The sequence below is a fragment of the Pinus tabuliformis genome, chromosome 4_2 (genome assembly GCF_031772625.1).
Source record: "Pinus tabuliformis cultivar Carrire ecotype Pingquan chromosome 4_2, CPIR1, whole genome shotgun sequence".
In the NCBI taxonomy this organism is placed as follows: Eukaryota; Viridiplantae; Streptophyta; class Pinopsida; order Pinales; family Pinaceae; genus Pinus; species Pinus tabuliformis.
This window is the reverse complement of record NC_142304.1, coordinates 19670646-19685227: the sequence shown is the minus strand read 5'-3', so window position 1 is coordinate 19685227 and position 14582 is coordinate 19670646. Positions and strand designations below refer to the sequence as shown.

Sequence of the window (14582 nt, the reverse complement as noted above, 5' to 3'; positions counted from 1 at the left end):
TATCTCTGTCCATCTCATATTGGAACAGCACCATACAGCCCTCTAATAGTCATCATGATGGCCTGAGATCACAGCAGAATGTCTCATAAGACAGCTCCTAGGATAGCTGAAGATGTGGGCATATATAAGCCCTCATACCCATACGATATTGACTGTGGTGTTATGGCCTGTGGCCTAACACACAGTCTTCAGTTAGCATCATAAACCTCTGTTGCTCACAAGTGAGTCTGCCCCTTCATATTCTCTTACATGATCAGCTCATCAATGACGAAGCTCCACCAAGGTCACTGAACAAAGGGCCTATATTAACTGTCCTCTAACAGTCCCCTTTTGCTGCTTCAAAGGTCATTGTACCAAGGTCTTCAACACAGTGATACAACAATAATGCTCTTGCATTTATTGTCAACACAGTCCTAACATATGTTGTCCAAACACGCCTTGCAGGACAGACTTCAATGCATACCCTTCAGCACTCTTCACCATGTCATTCAAGTCACTTCCAGACCTTCCTTTGACTCTGTCCCTGTCCAAACAGATTAGGCATCATTCAGCTTCCTCCATGACTGTGGCTAGGGCATGCTTGAAGCCTTCTTCAATTGCGGATGTAGGGCAGCTTCTAGTGTGGAATAAGCCCAGCAGTTAGAGCGAATCTGGACTGCAACTAGGGCTCTCCTTAGGACTGCGTAATGCCTCCTTTTGCTGTAGATAAACCCCTTATTGACTGCGGCCTAGGACAACGTATTAGGGATCTCCTTTAGGGCTGAGATAAGGCAGCGTATAGGTCTCTTATAGACAGCGTTAAGGTCTCTTCACCATGACTGCGTTTAGGGCAGCGTTAGGGCATTTAAGGACAGCGTCTTAGGGTCTGTTATAGACCTGTGTTTTAGCCACTCCTTGTTGTGTTTCCATGACTGCATTTAGGGCAGCGTAGGTCTCTTTAGAAAACCCTTTCACCTCCACGTCTAGGGCTTCTCCTTGACTGTGATTAGGGCTCTCCTTGGCAGTGTATAAGAAGTTGTGTCTCCTCCATGACAGTGTTAGGGTCTAGGGCATCCTCTAGGGCAGCGTAACATCTTAAGATCTCTCCTCCCATCTTAAGCCACATCTTTTTATAGTAAAACGTTGAGGATAGATGGGGGCAATTTGGTTGCTAGCCGACCTTGACGAATTGTCGCATAACACAAATAAATTCATATCTCCATGAATACATGACAGAATCAAATGATCTTTAGATCAATCCTACACCTCTTGACGAGAGGAATCCAAGAAAAATATCAGCTGCCATAAATAAGAAGACCCACATGGTGTTTGGCCCTAGTTGCCAATTTTAACAATCATAGAGAAAATTACATTATATTGCTTTGGCAAATCAATTATCATTTCCAAAGCCAGATATAGATGAAAAATAAAATATTTTTTTGCAAGAGACAATATGAAATCAAGGACTTGCAAGTGATAATTGATTATTATGAATGTATATCTCAATTCAGTGCTACAACTATGTTTAAGGAGGAGAGTGACATAATTATTAAGTTACCATGGTTCCGAACATTGGGTTCCTTCATATTAGACACAAAGAAAACGTTTGTGACTTTTCCCTAAAAGAAGAAGGTAACACTTCAGGGCATTACAAGGAAGTCAGATTTAATAGTACCTTCATCAAAAGACCTTAAAGATATATCAAAGGTGATTATTTGGGAAAACTAAAAATAAATATCAAATATGCGAAAAGAATTTAACAAACTTATCATGAATAAAAATGAGTAAACCTCTCGCTTAAAAGAGTACAGCCAGAAATCACTTGCACAAGTCAAGAAGTCCAAGGCTACGAAACAGAGTTATCAAAGATTAAAACAATAAAATGAAAATATCGTGAAAGAATTTCAAAAGACACTATCAGCAATAGATGAAGAAATTAGACATTAAAAAAATAAAATTGATGAATCAGAAGATGAGGAAATTTCACATCTAATAATCACAATCAAAATCTATTTACAAAGATTAGGAAGATTAAGAATGATAAGGAGTAACTGGAAGACAAGTTAAAACAACTTATCGAGGAAAAAACATTGAAGTTTTTAGATTAAAAAAATCCAAGTTAAAGAAAAAGGAACAAATATAGATCCAGTTAATATTATGATTCAAAAAGTTCCCAATCCAACTAAAGTAAAGGCATACTCGGATGTTGCAATATACATAACGGAAATTTCAAGTGAACATTCAACGATCAACCAAACAATATTGGTGCATGAAGAGAAACATATAACTAAAGTAAATAAAAAAAATTCTACAAGTATGATAAAAGAAAATCATATTACAAGAATTCCTTATTGACATCCACATCATAACCAATCAATGTATCGATATCATCCAAGACAAAAACAATTGAATTACATTGCGAAAATTATTGATGTTTGTGCAATTAACTCTCATGACAACAATTCATAATTGAAGTGCCGCGCTCCGCAAAAGATGGTTAAATCATTTTTCAGTTCGACAATTTTGCTCAGCACTCAGAAATTCATATCGTCTTGTATCATCAAAGATGATGGCTCTAAGAACAAAGAGTGATGTAAAAACATTAAAAACCAAGCAAAGATGATGTCAAGCCTTTCCATAAATATGCTTTGAAGACAAAGCATTTCTAAAGGGGAAGGCAATGTTATGAACATAAATATATAAAAATATAAATAATAACAAACTCATTAAATAATAACTTATAATTAATGAAGGGACATATGAACGGGCATGTTCCAACTAAAAGACATGACTCTTAATGAAAGGGCACTTCTGCCTAGTATTTATAATGAGGCCCTCATTTGTAAATCGTATCAATTTTCTCATACACTTATATATTATTATTTTATCCTCAATGGATATTTTTATTTTCCAAATATTCTGGATTATTAGTTCGTGAGCCATATTTTGGTTATCACATATATTAATCCAGGTTTGCCTGTGTATTTATTATTAAAACAAAATGAACTATTCCAGATATAGCCACAAGATTCAAAAAATGAACTATTTCCCTCTTCATGGATGTTTTAGCCATTTCAGAGCATTGCTGCACTGATCTCAAAATTTAAAAATTTGAAATAACCTTTAAGATATCTGGGGTGCTTTCATAGCTCTTCTTCCCATTCCAGTCCATTAAAATCTTCAGAGGGCCATTTCATAAACTACTTTCAGATCATGTTCTTGTACTGTACAGTATCCTATCTTAATAACAGATTTTTAAAACTACAAGCATTTCCAATTTCTGGGTCTAACAGAACAAAGCTCATTCTCGATAATTCATGTGCCTTTTTACATAGTACTTTCCAATTTTCACGTCTAAAAGACCAAAGCACATCCTTAACAATTCCTGTCCTTTATTGCATATCAGTTCACGTATCCCATATGACTTTTGCATGTGCATAAGATGCTTTTTTAACATTAAATCTACAGTTCTAAGCCATGAAAATTTAGACATGCATTTACAAAATACAAGACTGTCCAAGTATACAAGAGATGATACAGGACATCGGCAAAGTGCTCTGAAATAAGCCTGATTAAAAATTTCATAAAAATACACAATAAGAACTCTTGATTGAGTTTTAGTAATGTGCTATTCCAAATAGACATATTTGTCTGTTCTCTTACAACATAAAGAAATATATGAACAGACATTTACATTTATCCTCCCTTAGGTACTGTCTTCAATACTTCCTAGCATTTTGAGGAGCTAATTGGCAAGTGAAACTCTTAAGAACTTTAGTGTTATTGAACATGATAAACAAATCTACACGTAGAGAAATAAAATCCTTCCCTATTTGAGATGGTCTTTCAAACATTGCATCAGCGTAGAAACATGAGAGACAAAAGAACAGAGAGAGAGAAAGAGAGAGTCACCTTTGTAAAGCCTTTGGAGCCCTGTAAAAGACCTTCTTATATAAGCCTAGTGTAGCATGACTGCAAAACATAAATACAGAAATCAGGTTGAAATTGAAATGCAAAGGACATCTTGATTCTCTAACGACTTCCCCTACACACTTTATAACAAGACTTTAGTATTGCTACAACTTGGCATTCTCACAAAGGCACTCAGTGCTACTGAGAAATCAACTACAAATTGAAATTTCACTAATGTCTGCAAGTGACCAAAGACAGTCAATGCAACTGAAAGAGAATCAGTATTTAACTAGATACAATGATGAACTGCTCAGTGCATCAGCACAGAAACTGAGAGAAATATATCTAAACTAATTACAATAAGAAAACCATGGGAGAAAATAAAAGAGAATAGTGAGAAGCCAACAAAACATATCACAGACGCAAAAAAAACCAGTGTTGCAAACATCCTTATTTTATTGCAATAAAATACCGAAATAGCAATTTTTTGGCCTAGACGATGTTTCTTGATTTTTTGAGCAACAAACACTGTAGTTGTTTGTACTTAAATGTAAAATACACAGATGTATAGTAAATAATATAATTGATAAGATGATGAATGTACAAGGATATGAATGTTACAATGAGGGCCCGCTTATATACCTAGGCAGGTGCACCTTCATGAATGGTCATGTCCTTTAGACATGCCTTTCATTTAACTAATGACTATTTAATTAATCATTATTATGATTATTTATTATTTATATCCATTTATATTTATTTTATTTTTATATAAATTATATTCATGACATTGCCCCTCTCTTCAAAAAGCTTTGTCCTCAAAGCTTAATTGCTAACAAATATTTTTTTCTTTTTCTTTTTTGATCCACCTAGTCCCCATCATTTCAGCAAGTATAAGTGGTACTATTGGGCTTCATCCAATTTCCTCTCAATTTTTTTTATTATTATTATACAAATATTAATTATTATTATTTTTTAAAAGTAACTTTATAAAAATTTATTCTAATATAACTTTATAATTTAATAAAGTTAAATTATAATTATTTTATAACGAACTTTATATGCCAATAGTTGCCATAGGCATTCATATGGTCACGACTAGTGGCTTTTTGACCGAAGAGACAAATGGTTGGAGAGTAACCGGAACCTAGTGGACCTTCTGCAATTCCATGTACAATCTTGTGCAGCATTTCACTAACAGTGTAAATCGGAATTCCTCGCACTCGCACAAATAAAGTCCATATCTATGAATAGGGCTGCCACAAAACCGACTTGAAACATATACCCCATGCCCTTAAAAACCTAACGCAACAACAGCCAGGTGTGGCCTCTGCACAACACATCCACACCAACTGACGAGGTGTGTGGTTCTTGTTACCCACCACTTTGTGGGTGATATCCCTAGGAGAAAAGAAATTCCAAGATGGTCCTCAATCGGCAGCCAGCAGCCCCTTGCAGCCACCAACTAGCTCGTGGTGCTATTCTCCACCACCTGAGCTAGCCATGTGGTCCCTCACCCATTTGTCATGATCATATGTTTGAAGGTGGGCCTCCCGAACCTAAAGGTATGTCTTGTCATTTGGTAATTGAGTATTGTAGTTTGCTTATCATGGATACTTCTGGCATGGATTAATGGGGGGATTCGACGAAAAGAGTGGGCTAGGTTTGTGCTTTTGTCCCCCAAACCTCTTTTGGATGTTAACCTTGGACCCTTGTCCCGTGAGATCTCTTTTACTAACCTTTGGGCGTTAGGGATAGTACTACATGGAAAACCCTCATTTTGGTTGCGTGGTCCCGCTCTCTCATCCACATATATCACTCCCCTTCCACTCATTATAACCCCATTCATCATTTCTCCCACCTAGGTCCACATCCCTCCATTGGGTCCACATAGGGTTAGCCTTCCCCCTCCCCTTGCCCACACCTTGGGTCGGGCTTGGAATGATGTCCCGGAGGTTGACGCAGCTGAAAAGAAAAGTAAAAGCACAATTGGCCACATTCAACAGGAAAATGTACCACAAAATGCAAAAGATGGTCAAGACAAACTCATTTAGCACATGTGCAAAAGCCAATGCATGAGCTCTAACCCATTCTCATGGCCATCACCCTGGTTCCTACAAGCCCTAGATTATCCTCCTTTATTATTCAAGAATCCATGATTGTCCCAACCCCTGGTGGCCAATGAACCACCCTACCTTAAAGGGAATATCCATTGTTATACCATACACATCATGCTCTTATCCCTTGAGCCCCGAGCAGTTGGTCAAAGAAAAATCATAAAAGGAAAAAGGCATATCAAGAAGAGTGGAAAAATCAAGGTCAGCGCGCCTCATGCACCACGATTGCTCCCTCCTATACATTATATACCCAAGTATGGGCTTCCTTTTATTAGCTACACTTGTACCCTAGCATGTGGCCCAAGGCTGCCCCTTTTCATTCCCTACTCCATTCATCTTTTTATCACATGCCACCACCCTTTGAAGGATGTACCTTGGACATACTATCCCCTTTAAAGGTAGAAACCACCTAATAGGATACTTGGTTAACCCCATTTGGAGCTTGGAGACATTAGCACATGCCAAAGCCCACTATGGAAGGGCATGCCATTATGAAGTGCCCACCTGTTGTCCATGGTTTGTAAGCTCTTTAACTCAATTTCCTTTGATGACTTGTTGTACTAGAAGGCTAGGGGACACATTGGATCTTATGCAAGATTGCAGATGGTCTCCATTTTGGGTTTGGTCTCCCTATACGGGGTCCTAACCCTCCAAAGGGCTACATTGGCACATGTAGGGTGTGTGTTGAGAGCCATGGGCCTCCATAGCAGTAGACAACACTCCATGGATCCCCTGAGGTGTTCAAAGATTGCACGAGATTCACCTATTGGACGAGGAAGATGCACCTAGTTCACCATGCCCAGTCAGCCCTGCAGTTGTACCATACACTTCGCAGATGACCCAGGACTTGTATGTTGATGTGGAAGCACTTACACCATCATGTAAGCCCTTATAGATGGTCTACAAGCATCTTCGATCTACTTGGAGACCCATGAGGTTACTTGTGTGCCCTCACACCCATTGGGAGCACCACGGGTTTATTATTTGGAGAACAAGGGGCCAACCCCTTGTCCACTACTTTTGGGAGTCCTATTCATCATTATGGCACTTATGGACTTCATCAAGCTTCTTAGAAGGCCCAACGACATGTATTATTGATCATTCAACCTCTTGAGAGGCTTATTCTTTTGTTTATGAGCTAGTTTAGTGGGTTTGTCACCAAAAGTTAGTTGTTTTGCACATTATTTTATTTTAGGGGTTAATGTAGGCCCAAGTAGCTAAATCGAACTCATTAGAAGTGTATAAATATAAGTGATCAGGATTCATTTTAGCATCATCACTTGGATTTGGAACTTGTATCTCTTTAGAGATTTTCGCTATCCCTCTTAGAGGACGAATTTTTGGAGCATGGAATGAATTTTGATGTTTGGATAATTTTCATATGTCTTGGAGCTGCTTGATGGCAAATTTTTAGATGGTTGAATATATTCTTATACATGTAAGTACATTTTAACGCTATTCTTTCTTTCTAATTTTGTCACATACATCGTTGTTGGGATTTCGCTATACTAGGGCTTATTTGTTGCATCTCTTATGCCAAGTTGTGGAAAACTTGTTTCTGGATAGTGAATGCTTTATGTGTGGCCCATGTATAGTAAATGAATGTTCCTAGGGATGTTTCATTACGGAAATTCATCTTGATAAGCCATTTATCTTGCAAAACGAAGTATAAAGTCTTTGAAGTTGCTTTTGTTGTTGCCCTAGTGCGAAGCAAAGTTGTCTTTTAGGCTTCCTTGGCCTAGAAAATTTGAAGGTCCATAGTCATAATTCTACCTGACTCCATTTCTCCCCAAAGGTTTAGGCACTCGTCCACCCAAAAGTGATCATCTTAAACCTTTCTCGTCCAACTCCCTCTACTTTTCTAGGCCTAGCCCATTAGGTCTACTAGGGCATCATTTATCTTGCAAACCACCCATAAAAAAGGTTCTATCTCTTGGCCCCTACTGCATTGGTGTGTCTTCTAGGTGCCCTCCAATTTTGAAGAAATTTCGACAATGGGATTTTGAGATATCTCAATCCCTAGCCTCGAGATTCAATCTTGCCCTTGGTTTCCTTAGGCTAGAAGCCTCATTGGGACCCTCACATTGTCTGGCATTAAAATTCTTTCTTTGTTCCCTTTCCCCCTCTGGAATAGGTCAATCATATCATTGGTTTCTAAACCCTACCCCCTTGACCTAACCCCTGGGTCCACTTGGTCCCATGTCATCCCATACACTATTAAGGGTAATCCTTCAAGGATCACTAGGAATCTAAGCTTTCACAAGAATTTCGAGGCCTAGGAACCTCCATTATAAGATACATACCCTAAACCTAAACCTTGAAATTCCCCTTAAGCCCTTCCTTGAGAGCTTTAAACCTTGCCTCCAAAGCAAACAAGCCACATATTTGAGCCTCTAGTGTGAATAGGCTTCTAGGATCACCCCTCACCCTATCATTGGTCTATCCATTTAGTGATCTTCAGCATAACGGTTCTCCTCCCATAGGTGAAAGTCCGTAAAGAGCAAGGAGCCTTAGCTGAGGTGACAGTGGGCTATTGCTCCATTTGTTGCCCCTAGCCTAGTAGTAGCCATTCAAGGATCCCCTTTTAGGACCCCTGCTAGTTTGAGCGGTAACAATTACAAACCCATCTCTCACATTAGTGCCCACAAGAAGCTCCAATTCCACACCATGGCGTAAAATTTTCATCCTCAAATTTCCTTTCTAATTTTGGCACCCATCCAGACATTGGCAAGCATCCTTAATATCACGATAACTAGTAATCAGTTCCCCATCTATGGCTAATAGCATGTCCTTTTGTTGCAATGTACCTTGGGCCCATGATCTAGTGAAACAAGAGTATATTATTAACACTTTTCATCTTGCAGGATCCTTTCTTGCTAACAATATAGCCCACTCCTCGGTTAATCCAAAGCCACAGGCCTTCAAAAGTAAAACTGAATAAAGTTCAACCCCTAAATAGCGGACAAGAGGCATGGGTTTGCCCAATCCATTTAGAAGAGACTGTGGACCTTCTGTTTCAGTTATAATCTTTCTTAACACTTCACTGATGGAATAAATAGGAATTCCTCTAACGAAATCCTCCACATCCCCTTTTAACTCAACATAGAATTTGCCTCATAAAGCCTGAACCCTTCCATGCTCATATGCCAATACACCAGAAAATTTGGAGCCAAAATCTATATCCAATTGGACAACCTCCATGTTCATAGCTCTATAACTGGGAGTACTAGATAGAACAAGATTAATGTTAGCCACTGGATTTGTGACAATGAACTTGCATGATTCAACCTATAAGCTTTGATTCAGCCCAACAAGATATACAACATCACCCCTACGCATAACAGATTCAGGACAAAGAACAATTGCACATATAGCTGCAAATTCGGATGGACCTAGTGTAGCAGGGTCATATGCTACTAGTGCATAATTGTGTACAAGATGCACGAAAACAACCTCTCTAGGTATCTCTACTGAGTGCGTAGAAAATGCTAAGGTAACATTTTATAAAGAAATGGGCACTATATAATTCTCAACGGTAACTATTCCCAGGGTTTTGGATTGGTGGAAGACTACTCCTATTCCAAAAAAATGTGTACCAATCACACCGTCAATACAGGAAGATTTTGGTATGTATATTTGTTTCAACCATTATTAGTATTGGCTCGATGAATTTCTCAGCATTAGAAACAAATGTTTGGGAATCATCACTCACATTGTTATCTATTAAATTCCCTGGACCTTCTCCATCTGATGTTGGTACTAGTAGTTGGATTTTTGTATCGTCGTAAGGAGAAGAAATCGAAGAGCACATTGCAGGCATCCTTTTCCACAGTCCAGTCGCATCATCTTGGATTTTTGTATCGTTGTAAGGAGAAGAAATCGAAGAGCACATTGCAGGCGTCTTTTTCCACAATCCAGTCGCATCATCTCGAGTGTAGATTTGAGGCTTCGCATTAACAAGGGACTGTAAAACTGATTCTAGTACATCAGTATCATAAATTTGATCATCCCTTTTTGTCATGTACTTCTCTGCCAAAACACTTGGCTCAAACTCATCCACCTTGACACTGATGTTAGTTTCTATTATAGGTACTAAATTTGGTGTTTTAAAATCCTTTAGGGATTCTGTAATTGATCTTTTTATCTGTTGGAATGATTCTTGAATTTCACTCAACAGTTCAAATTTAGATTTATGAGACTCGCTTAATACCTAAAAATATGTCTCCATAATTTCAAAATCTAAGCTTGATGGTAGATTGTGCAGTGGATAACGTCCAAGGGTCGAATGGGCTCTAATACCAATGCAACGAGCAAAGTTCATATCTAAGTCACCTGACACGGGGACATGCAGGGCACGAAAATTCGAGTGTCCGACACGAGCACATTGACCCCCCGGAACAAAACACGTTAGGACACGTATATATATATATATATATATATATATATATATATATATATATATATATTTCTTACACAAATTCTCATTCATGATACAAATTCAGACAAAAATATAGATTCTACATTGTAGATTTAAAATTTGTAAGTTTTACAAAGTAACATTATGCATACAAATAAAATTGTGACAGATTCATCAATGATCCAATAGGAGAAAGACAAGAAACTGCAATTTTTTCATTAAGTCATCAAAATCAAAATGTGTTACATAGGTAGTAGCAATGTCAATGGCAAATAGAAATAGCAAATACAAAACAACTACAAGTACAAGGCAGTAGGTAGCTCATGAGTCATCAACATCCTCATCATCAAAATCAGCGTCACTATCATGGTCACCACTGCTCTCCTTTGCTGCATCCTCCTCCTTTGTATCCAATGTCATCTCTGCATTTGTGGAGGATGACCCCTCAACAGTGTCACCAACATCAAAAGTGGCAGACTCTAACACTGGCTCATTAAGATCCAAGTTGGCCAATTCCAACTCAACACTATTGTCCAAACCCATATCATCAAGAAAGACATCCCACATCTTTGTCTTTCCCTTCAACCACTCATCCTTCTGCCTGCAAATAAGACGAAGGTTCGTGTGCACATACACCATTGTCTCTGCCTTGGACTGCTCAAGCCTGCTCTTCTTGACACTATACAAATTCCCATATGTGTTCCAATTCCTCTAGCAACAAGAGGATGAAGTCACCTGAGAGATGAGCCTCATGGCTAACCGCTGTAGAGGAGGACTTGTTGCCCCATGAGTTGCCCACCAAGAATAGGGCTTCTTAGCCCCCCTGTCTCTAATCACATCACATCCTGCAAATCGACCAGTGCCAGCGGAAAATTTTGCAAAGGCATCATCCACCTCATCAAGGGATGCTCTATCCTGAAAAATCTGCCTCAATGCATCCTTCCTCCCCCATGAAATTTCACCATCCATGTCAAGAGGAAATCTGCGAGAACGTCCACCATTCAGCCACTCATGGTTGTAGTATTTTGGGTTCAATGAGTGAGCCAAACAATGCAAAGGTGTGAAATTCTTGTCCCATTTGTTGACAAGAATATCTTGTATGATGGTGAAGAAGGCCTCTGATGATGTCTCATACTCGGGGCACTCACTCTATAAAATAATAGTCCTCACAGACTCAATCATGGAATCCTATCCCTCATAAACCTCTCCTTGGATGGGTTGGTCTGTATCTGCAAATCCTAACAAAGCAATGATAGGGTCCATGATCTTCATAAGTAGATCTACCCTCTCCCACCAAGCATCATCTAACATTATGTCCTTCACTCTTTTTGGACATTGCTTGATTTGTCTTTCTCCAAAAAAACCAAAACTCTGAAATAACCATGGCCCGAAGAGAGGTCTTGACTTCCCTCAACCTCTTCAACATGATGAATGAAGAGGCAAACCGTGTATCTACAATCTTCAACAATGATAAATTAGTGTACTCCTTGTAGATTGTGAGGGAATTTGTATGATTTTGTACAAAGTTGCAGATATGTCGTGCATCCTCAATAATACTGTCAATCCAAGGCACATCAAAATAAATAGATTTAAGTGCTAAATTTAAGGAATGGACAATGCAAGATGTCCAAAATACTTGTGTATATTTAGCTTCCACAATCATGCCAACAGCCTTGCAAACAAGTGCATTATCTGTAATGACTTGCACACAAGAATCAACACCTACATCTTCAATAACTTTAATGAACAACTCAGCTATATATTGTGCATCCTTGTATTGTCCAATTGCATCCAGTGATTTCAAGAAAACTGGTCCATTCAAGGAAGACACAATGAAGTTGATGAGCGGATGTTGTGCTCGATCTGTCCATCCATCAGAAACAATACTGACCCGAGATGTTGACCATGCTGATTTAATAGGCTCAAGCATTTTTTCCACCTCTTTCTTTGCCTTAGTCAACAATGTGGTTCTAAGCTTCTCTAACCCAGGAGGCACATACCTTGATGGAGTCCCTTGAGTTAGAGCGCGGCACATCTCAATAAATAACGCTGAGCATGCAACATTAAAGGATATGAAGTTCTGGTAGAAAAAGAATGCAATGGTGAGATCAAGCTCTTCCCGTTTCTCTTTTGAAAAATCTTGTCCATTGGACCAAGTGCCACTGCCTTTCTTTTTGCTGCTTGTCCCCCACCAAAATTGTCAAATGGAAATTTGTTGTTGCTTTTCTTCAAGAATGGAAGGGGATCATCATTCTTGTTTTTTAGATGATGTAACCACCTCTGCCACGCCAGCATTGGCCTCTTTTTCCATTTCTTTCCTCTTAGCTAAAGACAATTGTGTACATGCTCCAATTCCACAACCTGGTAAAGCCAACAAATGAGCTTTCACACGGTAATAAGTGCTCATGAAATGATTTTTGCAATAGTTGCATTTCCAAGTAACATTGCCTCCTCCCTTCAACTTGTTGCCTAGCCCTTGCTATCTTAAGACATGCTTCCACAAGGGATATTTGTTTTCTTGAGCCTGTTATCTTTCTAAATTAATTCTTGCCTCAACATTTGAAGTTGTTGTTGCAGCCCACTTCTAAAAGAGGGAACACTTACAGACCCTGATGAAATTGGAATAGGAGGGGCATCTCCAATGGGGACATTCTTCCCCTTCCTTTGCCCCTTCCTTGTTGCCCTTGATTGAGCCATGAATGTTGTAAAAAAATAAAGAAAAAAAGCACAACTTGTAAAAAAAATGCACATGCAAATTGCTGTAATAAAAATGAAAAAAAAATAGAATCAAAATGCATTTACCTGTTGCTTGAATCGCCTCCAAAATGCTCCCAAACCCATTGTAGGAGGGTTGATGCAGAGGTAGCAAGGGTTGACGCAGAGGCTAAGGAGGCCAACGCAGAGGACGCAGAGGGCCAAAGAAGCTAACGCAGAGGTCGTAGAGGCTGATGCAGAGGATGCAAAGAGCTTCAGACGCTACGCTGAGGTGATTCTGTGGGACAAACTGAGAGCTGATTGGCTAACGTAGAGCCAAAGAGGGTGACACAGTTCCAGAGGAGTGCATGGTGCAGCTTTCGCTGTCCAGCACAAGGAACAGTTGGAGTCACTGTGGGATTGTTTATCCAGTTGTTGATCAGCTGGAATATCTGTCTCTTGATAGAGGTATTGCTACCAAGGATATTCTCTTAAGGGGGAGCCATTTCTAGCACCCTAGTTGTATTTAGAATCTGCTTAATAATAAAACCCTCTCTCTATATGCTGCATCGGTTTTCCTGCATTGGGTTTTTCCTGGGACGATTGTCCAAAAATAACGGTGTCCCTTGTGTTGTTTTAGTTTATTTCAGTTGTCGATCTGTATATTTGTGAAGGTTGCATTTGTGTATACTTTGATATTTATGCATTTAAATAATTTGTTAATGCAAAGAACAAGTAGGAGATAGTAAACCAGAAAATGCAGTAGGGGTTCTTGATGTAATAGATTCAGGAACTTCCACAGATTCATGGATCACTAATTGGTTAACACATTCAGTACTAACATAATTATTATCTTGAGTAGGATCAATAGAGATTATAACATCTCTTCCTACAAGTGATCCTTTGATTTTAAATAGTGAATTAACACATCATAAAAGTTTTAGGAAATCTTTCATTACAGGTCTCCAATTTTTTCTTCCTTCATCATTTTCCAACTAAACTCCATTTTTTTTAGACGAGCTTAGGGTTGAATGATAACCCCTTCTCTCTTTTCTTTCTCTTTGTTTTTAAATATAATTTAATTTAACTTACTAAACCTCTTTACTTTTATAATACTACTCTTTTCCTCTATAATAATAGCTTCTTCCCTTGTTTTTTTATAATTTATTTTTGAAATAAAAACCCTTTTTTTCACCTTTTATTATTTAAATAATGCTTCCCTTTAATAAATTCCTTTTGCACCATGCATATAAAAACTAATTTTTACACTTATCACTTGTATTTTCATATCAAATTATTTACTGTAATGAATCGGCAGCCACGATTTTCAAATCGATGTGGGAGATTTATGACCTTTCACAAGTTAGAATGGAACTATTCTTTGAGTTAGGAAAGTCGGGATAGTGGCTGGGGAGATGAGGCATCGGTCTGTGGCAACTGGAGAGACATCAAGCGGTTGTGAT

At 38.6% G+C, this 14582-nt stretch overlaps 1 protein-coding gene across 1 annotated transcript in view; it reads right to left on the bottom strand.

The window, feature by feature from the left end:
• LOC149168155 (Peptidyl-tRNA hydrolase II (PTH2) family protein) overlaps window positions 1–14582 on the bottom strand; it is a 205331-nt gene that overhangs the window by 87968 nt on the left and 102781 nt on the right. The window contains exon 3 of the mRNA XM_089426892.1: window positions 3892–3951. Within this exon, the coding sequence (XP_089283018.1) occupies window positions 3892–3951 (60 nt within the window). The remainder of the gene's footprint in view (window positions 1–3891; window positions 3952–14582) is intronic.